The 15,682-nt window shown below is 33.7% G+C and overlaps 1 protein-coding gene across 4 annotated transcripts in view; it reads left to right on the top strand.

Moving 5' to 3' along the window:
* LOC136038830 (procathepsin L-like) overlaps window positions 1-15,682 on the top strand; it is a 216,970-nt gene that overhangs the window by 187,280 nt on the left and 14,008 nt on the right. The window contains exons 1-3 of one of the 4 annotated variants that reach the window (XM_065722265.1): window positions 88-187; window positions 11,790-11,903; window positions 14,833-15,180. In XM_065722265.1, coding sequence (XP_065578337.1) covers window positions 11,799-11,903; window positions 14,833-15,180 — 453 coding nt within the window. In that variant the 5' untranslated portion in view covers window positions 88-187; window positions 11,790-11,798. Of the gene's footprint in view, window positions 1-87; window positions 188-7,658; window positions 7,851-11,789; window positions 11,904-14,832; window positions 15,181-15,682 lie in introns of those variants that run through there. The other 3 variants (XM_065722243.1, XM_065722248.1, XM_065722255.1) reach the window with 3 other exon arrangements.

The following is a 15,682-nucleotide window of genomic DNA, read 5'->3' as shown; positions in this document are numbered from 1 at the left end:
AGCAGTTTTAAGCGGCGTTCACATGCGTGTCTAGCTAGAATCTCATATCTAGACGAGTATCTGACCAGAAATCAATGTCTAGGAAATAACCGTTCAAGATAAGAATCCAGTGCTTATCTTAAAATACAAATTTAGTTTCAAATAGATTGCATTTGTTATTTCTAGCCAATTAAGAGAGCTTAGGCAGGTAAATCTTTCAAATTGTAATCCCCATTTTTATTGTCACAAGATAATGGATGAGACAAGCCAAACAATTGCCTTTGTGTGCTTTACTATTATGTCTAGTGTTTTATATTTGCCTAAAATTAAAATAATAATTAATGAGAAAACACAAATTAAATATCAGACGATGAAAATAATGAAGTTTGACATGTTCCAATTGGCTGTAATCGAAAATCCTAGACTTTGAGTTCTAGAGTCCAGAACTGGATGCTTAGCTGTAACTTGTCTAGCCAGGCCTTTTAATTGTGAACTGTAGTTGCCTAGACATTGATGTCTGGCCAGACACACGTCTAGACATTAGATTTTAGCTAGACACGCATGTGACCACCGTTTATTATGGTACCAATCAATTTGGTGCTTATGCTCACACTAACGTCACAATTAATAGCCAAAGAGTTCTGGATGCCTGAAAATAAAAACTCAGTTTCTTTACTTATGATATCAATTACTTATTTGTCACTTTTTTTGTCTGTGAATTTCTTGCAATTGAAGGTTTTTTAAGTGGTATATTTTATCTTGAAATTTCACAAAGAAGGTCAAAAAAGTGAAGCGATGCTCTACCTTCTCGGTAAATGCAAAGGAAAAATGTTGCCCTTAATACTAATTTTGATTTTGTTTTACCATTTACGGCATTCTCATCCGTCCTTAGTCATAAAAAAGATTGTCCTGACTTTTCGTTTTCTAGAAAACTAGGACAGGGAACTGAAAGTGGAAATGTATAATCTTTTTATTCTAAATCACAATAAAAATTTATTGATCATACTTAACTAATGATTTTTCAGTTCCTTGTTAAATTTCCGTTTCGTACGGAGCCTCAAGTAATTTACTAAGTTATCTCTCGGGCAACCACAGTCGTTCCAAATAGAAAGCCATAGCTTGGCTGAAACCACTTTGATTTTGCTCAGCATCTCGTCACAGACTTTACTGAAGGACTCACCTGACATATTTTTTTAATCTCGGTAGAAAAACCAATTTGACTCTTTATTTTGAGCCATAGGTGGGGATGAGTAAAAGCTAGTAGAGACAGAAAGGTGGTCAGAGTAGAATCCTTCTTTTAAAACTTTGACCTCGTGACTGCCAAACCAAGCAACAACATGGTCTAAGTTTGAAGTTGAGGAAAGCGGCCCAATATATGAAAAGTTGTCATTTTTAGGTCATACACAATAGTCGGGAGGGACGCAGCCCCACAAAATTTGCTATTAGGGGGACATTGTATTTGTTATATCTACATTAAAATCTCCACTGATTATAACAGATTTAGAGGCAACTTTTTTAAGTAACCTGCCTAAAAGCTTGCAGGCAGACGCAAATTGTGAATCAAATTGTTCGTTGTTATAATTTGTAGGCATATAAACGTTAATTATTACATGATTTTCAAGCTTAGCGGCAATAAAGTAATCAGTCTCTGCTAATAGCTTGTAAGGGAATCAGGATAGAACAGCGAGACCACCAGATGGTCTGCCTCGCTGTCTCACAAACGCACTACAAAAGAGAAGATAAAAATTAGAAATAGTGGTGACAGGCTTTGGCGGTCTTTGGGGACTTCAAGAACTGTGAAAGAATTGGGATTTGATCGGTAGCTTTTCCGTTAATATTCCACGACAAAATTCGGAATCTGAATCTCATTTTGAACTAGATTTACCTTTCAGCAGAGCCTGTGCAATAGGGAATTTGTAACTGTACCATGGGTGACTGTCTGATTTACAAATAGCACATTTTTCCGGTTTCTGGCGGGGGGGCTGTTTTAGAGCTCCCATGACCTTTTTCTCAACAGACGGAACAACAAATTTCGTTCATACATGTATTTGAAATATGTCCGTAAGATTGGCATTTATAGCATGGAAGGGGTAAAAACAAAAACTATTGAACGGGGAATCGTTTGAAACCGATCACTAATGGGACCTTCATTGCTCGTAGTAAATCCTCTCTTGTTTCAAATTTCAGCCTAAAGGATCTGATAGAGCTACTTTACTTTGCTTCACTACAATTTGGCACAAGAGACTTAACATCATCAGAAGTCAGATCATTTGGGACATGTCTAACTATTCCGAAGTGAGAAGCACTTTTAACCTTAGCACTAATGGTACTGCTAGAGCTACGAAGCGCATTCTCTATTGCGTGAGCATCACATTTGGATGCAGTGATTACTTTCTAGTCACATTGGGTGAACTGTAGCTCAACAATTTTTGAGCTAACGTCACCATATACTTATTCTAGGAATTCCTTCCTTGCTTCCGGTTTGGCTAGGTTACTTCGTAGTTTTTGACAATCACGGCATTGAATGGTTTGGAAATACATTCAGCAGGGACTTCATCAGTTACACGTTTACTTTTCGAGAAGTTTTGCTCCATCAGATTGTCTAATTTGTTACACATTTCTGTAATCTTGTGAGTAACAATCACTGTACTTTCACCTCGGATCGAGGGGACTTCTTCTGGCTCGAAAATAAGGAAAGTAGGCAGAGCAACCTTATTTTCATCACAAGTCTGAAACAATTGATTATTTCCAAAATATTGCCGCTCATAGCAACCTTTGTGGACATTTGAGCAAGACAATTCGCTTCTGTCCATAAGATCGCAGGGACTTTATCAGTTACACGTTTACTTTTCGAGAAGTTTTGCTCCATCAGATTGTCTAATTTGTTACACATTTCTGTAATCTTGCGCGTAACAATCACTGTACTTTCACCTCGGATCGAGGGGACTTCTTCTGGCTCGAAAATAAGGAAAGTAGGCAGAGCAACCTTATTTTCATCACAAGTCTGAAACAATTGATCATTTCCAAAATATTGTCGCTCATAGCAACCTTTGTGGACATTTGAGCAAGACAATTCGCTTCTGTCCATAAGATCTCTTTTGCTTTCATAATGTCATTTTTTCTGGAAAAACTGGGATGCTATCTTTGCGACTTCATCCTGACTTTTTACAATTTTTACAGCCCGTGACAAAAAATTTAATACGGGATTCAAAATGAGCTTAACGGCCGTCGTAAATATGCAACAATATTAACTCAGCAAATAAAACGTTCAGGAAGCATTAGCTTATACAAACTAAATGGGACGTATCCCAATAAACAAGAGAAGCGTCAGTCCCCGTTCACCTAATCCCCTTAGTTTAAGGGAGACTCTCCCCGCAGGCACAACGGCGCTTGTGACGGGGAACTGTATCTCTTCTGCTCGCCCATTTGGGTTACTTTAAACAACTAAAAGCAGTCCTTTCACTCTATCCAAATCACTGTCAAAATCAGAATAACAACCAAACCAAAAGACTGTTCCTCTCACTAGGTAAAATAATTCATAAAAAAACTTGCCAAACAGCTTCTTAATATCCAGGAAAAAAGAGCTGTTTTTCACTTATAATATATTCTGAAACTACACGGTTAATCCAGCTTAATTCAACCTGTTGTTAACTGGCCAGATACCAAAAGAGAACATACAAAATACCAAAAAAAAAGAAAAAATGCTGTTTTGTAAGCCAAGATTTACATTATGCCATTTAATACAGTTCAGAATTCCTAAACTTTCCCTGAATATTTTAACTTCCTACCCGTAGCTATTCGAGAGATATGGTAGACGCGTCCTTTTGACAACCTGAATACACTTAATTTCTTTTAATGTGGACCATATCCTCATCAGCTATTCTTGAAAGCTTGAATTTAATGTCATTAGCCTTTCATTAGATATTGCAGGCTCGCGCTATTGACAACCCAGATGCACATTACCTCTTTTCATTAAATTTAAATCTCTTGTACCTTCCCTGAAAGTTCCAACTTAATACCCATTGTTTTTCCTAAAATATTGCATACGCAACTTTCGGCAACATAAATAAACATATTGTCTTTTAATTTAGTCCAAGATTTCGTACATTTCTCTTTAGTACATAAGACTTTTGACTTATTACTCTTAATTATTCCTGAGCAGGTCCCATCATGTAGACATTTTGACTGCCGAATTAAGATGCTTTGAACTTGATTTATGAGGAGTCTGAGAAACTCATATTCCAGGGGTAGGAAACAAAAAATTAGGCGATATAGAATAAATTTACTCAAGTAGGAAGGATGAAGTGTATAGACAGGGAGTGAGGTTCATGATAAATAAGGAAGTAGCTAAATATTGTTTGGGTTGGTGAGGTATTGTTAGTAGGATTACAGAGGTTCATTTTATGACTAGACAGTGCAGAGTGTTAGTCATAGTAGTATATGCCTAGTAGAACCAACAAATGGAAATAGCTGGGAATCAGTTCAATTTTACTCACAGCTGCAAGAGCAAATAAACAGGTTCCCAAGTAGAAACATAGTATTAGGAGAATTTAATACCCTGGTCAGTAGAAATAGGCATAGAATGTATCCTAGCCAAGGTAAATTTGGTCTGGAAAAAGAAAACAGTAATGGCTACAGACTGCTGCAATTTTGTAGGTACAATAATCTAGTTATAAACAATAGCCCTACAATAATTGGAGATAAAATGGCCCACAAGTTAACATGGTATTCATGTGATGGTAAGACAGCTAACCTTATTGATTACGTTACTGTAAACCTAAGACTGGCAGGATCGATGTAAGAATAAAGAGTATATATGAGTGTTGTCAATGATGTTAAGACTAAAGACCACCATCTAGTAGTGTCTAGGGTTAAAATAAAGCTAAAATTAAAGAGGTTTTTTTGTAAACATTATTTGAGTAATTGTTCAAATGAAAATAAGAGGAATGGAAAAAAATGGAGAAAGCATTAGCATGTTAATTAAGGAGGTGTGAAGTGAAAGCTATGGATAAAATCGGTGATGATCTTGATGATGCAGGTAGACAGCACATTAGTCAAATATTATCTCGGTATGTTAATATATTGAGAGGGGAATAGTCAATCTAGCCTTGTCCCAGTTAAAGACAGTAAAGGTACTACAATTAGTCATAAGGAAATAGTTAAAGAGAAATGGGTAGAAAATTTTGAATATACCCTGATAGAGTTACAGGAAAAAATACAGAAAAGAACAAAAGTTTTGTTACACTTTGGATGTGATGGAAGATTTACTTTGTGAGAAAGAATATGTGACGGTACTGAGAGGATTAAAAAATAATAAGACCCCAGATGCTAATAGTGTCGCAAATGAGTTTTTTAAACACGGTGATTATTAGATTAGAACTAAGCTACTGAAGATTATGAATTTTATTTTTGATAAAGGGATAAAGGGATTGCTAACGATTTTGAAAAAAAAAACTCTAGTTAAACCCTTCCGTAAGAAAGGTAGAAAGCAAATTACTTAGTAGGATGATACTATTAGACTTAGAGATGCTGTAAATACAGTTCTGAATGAATAACAGGGTAATTTTAAGAAAGGGGAGAGTATGCTTCGACCATATTTCCACTCTTGGATTAATTATTGAGAAATATCTGTTTCATCAGTTTTATAGATTATGAGCAAGCGTATGATTCAACTGATAGAAAAGATTTAGTGAATGTCCAATTCTTGCATGAAATACAATGTAAATCCATGTAAGTGATTAGTGCTATCTACGAGAATAACATTGCTGCTGTTAAGGTAGGAAATGAGGTTAATAGCTGGTTTCCTGTGAAATCAAGAGTTGAGTAAGGGCTGCAAACAAGTAGAAACACGGTCAGATTACCTACTCTCCCCATTTATATATATCAGTTTGATGGAATTTTTCCTAAAGAGCTTAGTAAAGGCAATGGGAGAATACGGGTAATTGTGGAAGTAAAAGTCTTCAAGATTTTAATTCGGCTAATGATTTAATTATCCTAGATGAAAATGTTCCTAAAATAAATGATTTTTAGATGTTTTGCAAGTTCAAGGCACAGAAAAGGTTAGACAATAAATGTTAAGAAGGCTAAGTAGCTAAGACTAGGGACAAGTAAAGGTGAAGAGGTGATGCTGGATAACAGGAAGATTAATCAAGTGGGAAGTTTCACTTACCTAGGTAATATTACTAGCAAAGATAGTGGGTTCAATGAAGATATTAAAAAAGGTAGAATAGCCACGTCCCAGGGTGTTTTTTCAGAGTAAAAAAAAAGTTTGGAATAATAAAACGATGAGTCTGTGCATCAAGATTAGAATATTGGAAGCAAAAGTGATGACAGTAAACAGCTATGGTTCTGAAGTATGGGTGCTCTGAAAAACGGGGGAATATTTTCTAGATGTTTTTCAAAGAAATTGCCTACGGATTATTCTGAGTACCCGACTAACGTATCATATCCCAAACAGTAAATCCCATATAAAATGTGGGTCAATCCCGCTTTCTAGGGCTGTAATAAGAGAAAGTTTGAGGTGACTAGGACACTCTATGCGGTTGAATGATGATATATTGTCCAAGATCAATTTTGTCGGGCAACCATTAGAGTCAAACAAAAACAGGTCGCCCTTGAATGAGGTGGGTGGATGTCGTAAGGAAAAATATAAGAGAAATGGGGACTTCTTGGGAACGTGTAAAGAAGGAGGCTTTGAGTAAATTCCGATAGAGAAAAAGCGTGCATAGCTGTGTTGGTCTCAGTTGACTTGGCTCTGCGGTGAGTTGTTCATAATAGACAAGCAGCAATAGTAATTCCTGAGATATTACAAAAACCCCTTTGACAACTTAGATACAAATAGTGTCTTTTCAATGAGCACGACATCCTCCTTATCATGTATTCTAAGTTTTAACTTCATACCTTTACCCTTTCCTCAAGTATTACAGAAACAATCTTTTGTACAGCCTTGATTCATATATTATGTTTTGATGAAGTTCAATATCCTTATCAGCATTCCTTCGAAGTTTTAATAAAATCCTCTAAGCGGCTTCTGAACTATTGTAGATAGAACCATCTGACATCTTAAATACACTTAGCGTTTTATATTCAGTTCAATACGCCCGTCAACATCCACTGAAAGTTTAAACATAATACTCTTATTAATCCCTGAACCACAGCAGATACGTTATTTTGACAACCTGGATGCTTTTTATGTCTTTTCAGATATTTTTCTTTGATTAGGCTTCGAGAACTGGTTCCAGTTAAACTGCTTAGGACCTTTTCATCTAGATCCTTAGCCAATAAAAGAGGGTAAATTACATGATGGGCACATGTGCAATGCTGTAAAAATCATGGGCTTAATTTAAAACTATTTTTGGTCTCATGCATGTCAATACTAGTTCCTCATCCCAGTTCTTGAAGAATCCTGGATCTCCTTGTAAAAAAGAAAAGACAGTGGAAAAAACAACCTATGTCAACTCAGGGTTGTCATCACTATAGATTTATCACTATTTCTAGTGATTTTTATATTACCGAAAATAAAAAAATCACTAAATTTGCTCATAAATCATAAGATTTTTGAAGAAAATCAATAAATCAACCAGAGATATACTAAAATCTTTTATTTTTTGTAACTGGGTGGTGACTCTGTGTCAGATGTCGAACTGTAAGTTTGCCTTGCCCTATGATGCAAGAACGAAAAAAAATGTGCTGAGCCCGAAAATCAATTTTCAAAACGTGGCGAAAAGTTAAATTTTAGGCGTAAGACATTACTGAATTTGTCACTAATGTGTCAACCTAATTTAACAGAAGAAAGGAGCCGAACATTACGTATGTATTTAGAAATCCAGAATAATTAGTTCTGTTTTAGTCGTTGGCATCTTGTGGTAGAGGTGAAATCTTATGTTTTTTTGGAAACTTTCAACCTTTGTATTAATGCAAAGGTTGAGTTCCTCAGAAGCAAACACTGAAAAATTTAAAATACTTAGGCCAGCCTAGGCTTCATCATTTTTAAAGCATTTCACTTTAATTTACCCCTCCTAATGGTTAAATGTATAGCCTAAAAGGTGAATATTTTGTTGTTCATATTATTGACCTACAAATAAATTGAATTACCACTAGATGCCAACTTTTATGCTCTTTCTGAATTATAACAATTGCTTTTCTTGCAGATTCAATTTTAAGCCCTTTTAGGACCCTAGTAAATAACAGTGTCATTCTGTATTTTTGGTTATGAAAACGGATGGTAATATTTGTTTCAAACTTAGTATGTTTTTGTAAATCCATTTTGTAAAAGTTGTACAATTCATAAGCATTGATATGTCAAGATTATATTGATTAAAAAAAAAAAAATCCAAAACAAATCTGCCATATTTTCATCTTTTTTCTGTTAGACTGCTTGAAAATGCTTTTTCATCTATTTGTTGAGAAATGTCAAAGTTAACAGGAGAAACATAGAGGAGAGAAAAATGGAGAAATTGTTTCAAATAGCTTACTTAAATCAACTTAATTATGATAAGTCAATGCTTATGGATTATATAACTTGAAAAAATCATTTAATGGTAAAACTCTAGTTTAGTGACTTCTTGCTATCTCAGAAAGGAGCTAGGTTTGGAAAATGAAACTTTCAGGGATGGGTCTACAGGCTAAAGAATATCCTGGGAAGGTATTTTGAAGTACCCACCTTGACTCCTTCACCCTCTAGAAGGCCCTGACCTTGATGACCTTTAAAAATGTGTGTGTTATAAAAGTGAAACCTTGCAAAATAGATCTTCTGCTTGAATAAAGTACATCAAAATTGTTTTCAGCTTCACAACTTTGCTCAATCCCAATTTGTAAGGTTTTAAAGATAGGCTATGCAAATGCATTTCCTAAATTTTGAAAAAAAAACATTGATATGGCTCAGAATTCTACTCAAATAACAGGACTTGCATTTTCAGAACTAAAGGCAGAGAAAAAGCAACTGGTAACTAAAAATTAAGGCAAAATGTTGTTTTGTCAAAATTTCAATAGGTATAGACCTGTCATGTAGGCAAATTTCAGGGCACTCTAGAGGGAGAAGGAGTAGAGGTAGGTATTTCAAAATACCTTCCTGGGACATACTTTAGCCTGTAGACCCATCCCTTAAAGTTTCATTTTCCTAACCTAACCCCTTTCTGAGATAGCAAGAAGTCACAAAACTAGAATTTTACCTTTTTATCATTTTAAGGGCTCAAAAAGTGCTTAAATTTTTGCAAGAGAAGCAAGGGCTATATTTATAAAGAGCATAAAAAGGCACATGTTTACTTTTTTCATAAGGGAATAATATGAACAGCAAAATGTTTACTGCCTAAATTATGTTAACTCAATGAATTTTTTGAAACATACTAGGCCTATGCAAATGAAATTGGTAGGATTATTTTAATAAAATTTGTACTATTTTAAGGACTTAGGTTAGTGTAGCCTATATAAAATCAGGTTCCTTATTTTGTTTGATGTTTCTCTCCCTTGTGATCCACTTTTTAATCATTTCAAATAATGTGTATATTCAAAATTCTTCTGCTCTCACTCAGGTAAAACTTATTTTATGCAGTTGAAACTGCTAAAACTTATGCTATTTCTAAAAAAAAAAATACATGGTGTGCCATGACATCAACTAAAGAGAAATATATTGTTATGCTTATATCTAAGACCATAAGGGTAGGCAGGTACATTGTCAGTACAGCAATCATGATAGGGTAAAATACTTCTTATAGGAAAGAACACTTTTTCTTTGGCATTCCAAAAGAATAGAAGTAAAATTATAGCAGTTCATATAGGCGAAATGACTTACCAATAAAGTAAACATACCACTTGCTGCCTTTTTTATGCTCTTTACAAATATAATAATCACTTCTACCATAAATCCAAGTTTAAGCACTTTTTGAGATCTTAAAAATGACAAATTTTAAAAAGATTATGAAAGTCCATATAACTTACCAATAAAGTGAACATGCCACTTGATGCCTTTTTTATGTTTTTTATGAATATAATAATTGCTTCTACTGCGAATTCGAATATAAGCCCCTTTTGAGCTCTTAAAAATGATGAATTTTTAATTAAAGTATGACTTATTGCTCATTTTCCACAAAATAATGCTATGGTTTCTCAGCACCATCTTTTTCAAAAAAATAATGCTACAGTTTCTCAGTGCAAAAATTCCCCCCCAAAAAAAACATAATTTTGCTCAATTGCATACTGTTTTTTTTTTACTCTAGTTAAATACAAGAAATCTAATGTTAAAATAGGGTAAGATACCAAGTAGGTCTAGTATGAGTAGGCCAAGTAGGCTTGTCATCAATAGTTACTTACTGTAATTCTTACTTGAGAATTCTTAATAGGGTAAAAAACTAGTATTCTAGTGGAATTGTATATGCCAATGAATAGCTGAAAATCTAAGCTATTAAAAATATTTAAGATCAAACACTTGAAATTATTAGTTTATTGACTCACCTAGAAGGACCTATTTTTGGAAATACTAATTATCCTATTTTGATGTATATATCTTTTCAGTTTTAATCACATGTTAACACAAAGCTAATTATCTTCTGATTTTAAAAATGTAACTTATTACTTGATATTTATTCTATAAATCACAAATATTAAATATAATTCTTTCACTTCAGTTGCTTGTTGAATCAGAGATAACATTTTGAGTTTATGTTGACAAATTACCCCCACAAGGCTGGCTCTAGTGTGCATTGGGTCTACACTTGCATTGTTTCATATTTAGTAAAATAGGGACAGTCCAAAAACCCATCTCTATTTTTCTAGAATGCCCAAGAAAAGTGGTCTTTCCCAAAAAGAGGTCTTTTAACCTACATACTGTATGTGTAAACAAATCGAAGAGGTCAGAATCATTTTTTCTTGTTGTTCAATGAGGACAGATGCAGTTTTCCTGTATAAGGTTTCAACAATGGTAATTTTAAAGGGTATACTTTTTATTTGCTAAGATGTCATTCCAAATCACATGTAACTGAATGACCTGATCAACTGGGCTGTTGGTTTTGTCTCCTATGATGGGTGCAAGAGTTGAAGGAAGTGGAAGGGAGATATGCACCTTAGTATTAACAGTAAAGCTGGCAAAGAATCCAAGCCAATTAATCTCACTATCACCCACCCAAAAGTGTTTACAGTACATTACTGACATCTGTACCAACTCATTCCTGACAACCTTAGTAAAAGCTGTCCTGGTCTTCTGATAAAAGGATCATGGCATAATTATCCAGGTGTTCAAAAAGTCATTTTTTTTTTCCTTGTAAACCTCTTCCCTGTCAAGAACAATCAAAACAAAGATCAATTGAGGCTAATATCACTAGTTTCTTCCTCATTTTTTATATTCAGGCTATATTACTTTTCAGATTTTAGATCATTTTTGACAGTTATTTGAAGGGTTCCTGTAGATGGTTCTTCTCTGACATCTCATTTTGGAGAATCATTAACTAAATGATAACATTAATTATTCTGAAATAGTACATTTTCAGAATATAGAACCTTTATTTTTAAATAGTACACAGTTCATGAATTCTTGGGCACTATAAATATAAATGTCTCTATGTGAGATCAAGCCCCTGTGTATAATAGCCTGTAGATGATTCATTATCTATTGAAATTAACTTCTTTTTTTTTCTAGGAGGGTGGTGGTATTAATCTTTCTATATTGTTTGATTGACTTAAAATTTTATAAATACTGATGTATCCATTTTTATGATCCCTTTACATCTTGCAAAAAAAACTTTTTATAAAAATTGATAGGGATGTAAAAGTGTATATTATAGTCCTTTATTATGATAGTAAAAGATGCTTTTTTTTAGAATTACACAATGAAGCAGATTACTTTGATATTTTTACTGGGAGCTGTACTTGTGCAGTTAAGTGCTGCACTATCACTGACAAATTTACTTGCTGATGAATGGCATCTATTCAAGGTAAATCTTTATGCTATTTTTTGTCTATGTCTGTTCAATGCATAGATCATTAATATTTTCACTCTTGGATTTCTGCTTCAGAAAAAAATTGTGAGATTTGATTATTACCCTTCCTCCCCCCCAATGACATCTATTTAAGGTAAACCCTTATGCTATTTTTTGTTTATGTCTGTTCAACATATAGATCATTAATGTTTTCACTCTTGGATTTCTGCTTAAAAAAATTGTGAGATTTGAGTATTACCCCCCCCCCAAGAAAAAAACAACTTCTCATGGTTACATTGTTAGTTTTTCCCTTTCAGAGTGTCATTATTTGTGAAAAAAATGAAGCTTCAGATACTGAACAGTGGTGTAGAAAGGGTGTAGTCTACACCAGGTGCCATCCATGTAGGAATGATAAAATTGATTCTAATAACACTGATGTGTTATTACATATTACATTATTACACTTTATTACATATTAAACATTAAATTGTTTGCAGACAAATTCTTTAAAATGCACAATTTACTTTTTTCTTTTATTTTTTTGCTTCCATTATGTAAATACTTTTATTGAATTTTGTCAATTGTATGTTTAACAGATAGGAAAAGAAAATCCAAGAAAGGGATGGGGGAGGTGACAAGTTGAAATCTTGCCCCCAGTCTCACAAGACCTTTCTATCCCACTGATCCTGAAAGATTGAGGGCAAAGAGTTACTTAAGCTTAATTTTATATTAATATTGGTTTTTACACACAAATTTACATCATGGTCTCTAATTGAACTTTCAAAAATAGTTCAATAAAATTAATTAGGCAAATTAGTAAATTCCAGAAATTATAACAGATATAAGAAGGGGAACACTGAAGAAGCAATGAAGCTCATATAACTGAGATAACCTGAGGGCATGGTTTTCTGAACCTACTAACCCCTTCTAGCTCCTGTTTACCAAGTAGGCAGAGTAAATGATGCAACATATGGTTATACAACAAAACATATTTACCCATGACATGCAATGGAAGATAGGTCTTTTAGCAATCTTCATCTAGTTGGTGACACCCAGGTGTCAACCAAGTCAATTCAGCAACTGACCTTTTACTGCATACTATCTTGAAGTGTCTGATCAACTGAAGAAAATCATAAAAATTGTCATATTGGACACAGTGTTTATCAGATAATCCATAAAGATCAAAAATTTAGCCCGCCCCTGAGTTTTTACAAAATGAAGCCTCTGTTTGCATTTGAATCATTTATATACTGATCTATTTGAAACACCAGTTGACAGTGGAATGTGTCTATGATAATAAATGAGATGGTTTGACTGTAATGAAATGTTTGCTATGAAGATCTTGTAGATATACAGTTCAAGCTAATGCTCTATGCAATTAAAGACACATTATTTAGTATTTTTAAATCTTAATTATATTACTGCATCAGTACCCAGGATGTGACCCTAGTTTTTGAAACTAAATTAATGATAGCTTGGATGCTTTTGCATATAGCTTGGATGATTGGAATGGTGTTGAAAAGTACATAGATAGGGTGCAGGAAATATATTAGGATTTCATTCATTTGAACATGCAATCTGCAAGACAGCAGAGGGTACTTTGTGTCAATATTCTTGTGAATTAATTTCTTTTCCAGAAAAATATAAAATATTCAAGCAAATACTGAAATCCAAAATAAAACCATGCTGTGAGTTTTTTGTGGCCTGATTTTATGGCTCTTCTGTTATGTTGGGAACTGTAGCATTTATTAACAAGCTTAGTCTTAAAACCCTATTAGCTCTGGAAGTAGGTATGTTTAAAGATTCTAGTCTCATCAACTTTAATCTAAAATATACTCTTGTTGTCTACTCTAATGTTACAATGTTAAATTATATCCTTTCATACTTGGGCTGATTTTGTGTCTAGCTATTTATTACAAATCAAAGAAATTTTTGCCCAAGCTTGATAATTATTATTCTTGTCTGGTTCGTGTTTTGTTTTTGCCATAAAAAAAAAAAACTCCTGGTCAGAAATACAGACTTCTTAAGTCAGATTTTTGGGCTCTTTTCCCATGCGATTTTGGCAAATTACCAAAATTACTCTGTCATTGGAATGCTTCTTTAAAAAGATTATATCCAAAAATACCATGAGTTCTTTTTTTCTAAATGTTGCCAATTTTGGAAACATACTTCAGCTCTACGGATTCAATCAGTTTAAACTTAAGTCTTGGACTTTAATTCCTAGAGTTTCAATTCTATAATTTCCAGAATCCAGGATGTTGGCATCTGCAGCTCCAAGTGTGCACACTTGGAGCCAATAAAATTGGCAATTCTTGTTGTAACCAAGGAGTTTTGGGTGATTCCGGGATTCCGTTTTCCAATAGTTTAGAACCATGTAACGTTAGCCAGCAGCCCAAAATAAACTTCTAGAAAACAGTTCCAGAAGGCTACAGACCAAGAAATTAAGCACATGCTCCTATACATATATATATATATATATATATATATATATATATATATATATATATATATATATATATATATATTTAAATTTGAGAATGAAAAAAAATATGCCTAAGAACCCATCTTTTCTTATATCCCAGACATCTTTATGGGTTCTGTTGGGGCCTTTTTTTTCTCACATTCATGGATCAGTTTATAACTCGCCTTTGGGGACTCGTATCTTGGATTAGGAATTTGATTTGACAAATAATACATAGATATCCAATTGTTCATGAATATCATTATGCTAAATTCAGCCAAATTTGATACTGTTAACAATTATAAATAGAGATTTAGACTGTTTATATTAGTTAGTGTTTAAATTCCATGAGGGAAAACGAGCCTTGGGTCTTAATTTGGTTGTAGGAATCAAATTAAGGCTTTTAATTGTCTCATATGAGAGTAGTGATATTGTGAAAATTTAATAGCAATTATAAGCGTTAATATTTTTTTATTTTAATAGGCTACACACAAGAAAGAATATCCAAGCCAACTTGAGGAGAAATTTAGAATGAAGATTTATTTGGAAAATAAACACAAAGTTGCCAAACATAACATCCTTTATGAAAAAGGCGAAAAGTCTTATCAAGTCGCAATGAATAAGTTTGGAGATCTTCTTCATCATGAATTTAGATCTATCATGAATGGATACCAACATAAGAAACAGAATTCCTCAAGAGCTGAGAGTACTTTCACTTTTATGGAGCCTGCTAATGTTGAAGTTCCAGAATCTGTTGACTGGAGGGAAAAAGGAGCCATAACTCCTGTAAAAGACCAAGGACAGTGTGGTTCATGCTGGGCTTTCTCATCTGTAAGTAAATTTAATTTTATAAGCAGGAAAATATTTACTGTCATAAATGAATTTTTTTATGGTCTTTAAAGTAGTGTTAATGTTTTCAATTCTTTGGAGGGTTCAGTATTGGAAATGCTTTTGTGTAATCAAGGATTCGAACCATCGCCCTCGGACAAAGGTTGCTAAATCCAGCACATCAATCCACTAGTCTAGGACATTACCCAAAACATAATAACAAAATAGAATTTTGTTATAGCAGACACTCAAGCTCTTTAAGATGTTTTCAATGGTATAAAAAATAAAGTATTTTCGGATATCTTTATCTTAGTTCGAATTTTGCTTAATTTAGGACGACTGTACACAGGTCCAAGCCGTTTTGGCTGTTTTATGACTGTACACGTAATCTCCAAATTCGTATCATAACTTGAAATTTGTTGTTCTGTAAACATAAATAAATTGTTTTTAAATTTTTGGTGTAAGTAAAGACTTAAGTTGAAATGTTTAAAGTATTATGCAAAAC

Source organism: Artemia franciscana, chromosome 2 (genome assembly GCF_032884065.1).
Source record: "Artemia franciscana chromosome 2, ASM3288406v1, whole genome shotgun sequence".
Taxonomy (NCBI): Eukaryota; Metazoa; Arthropoda; class Branchiopoda; order Anostraca; family Artemiidae; genus Artemia; species Artemia franciscana.
This window is presented reverse-complemented; position numbering and strand designations above follow the sequence as displayed.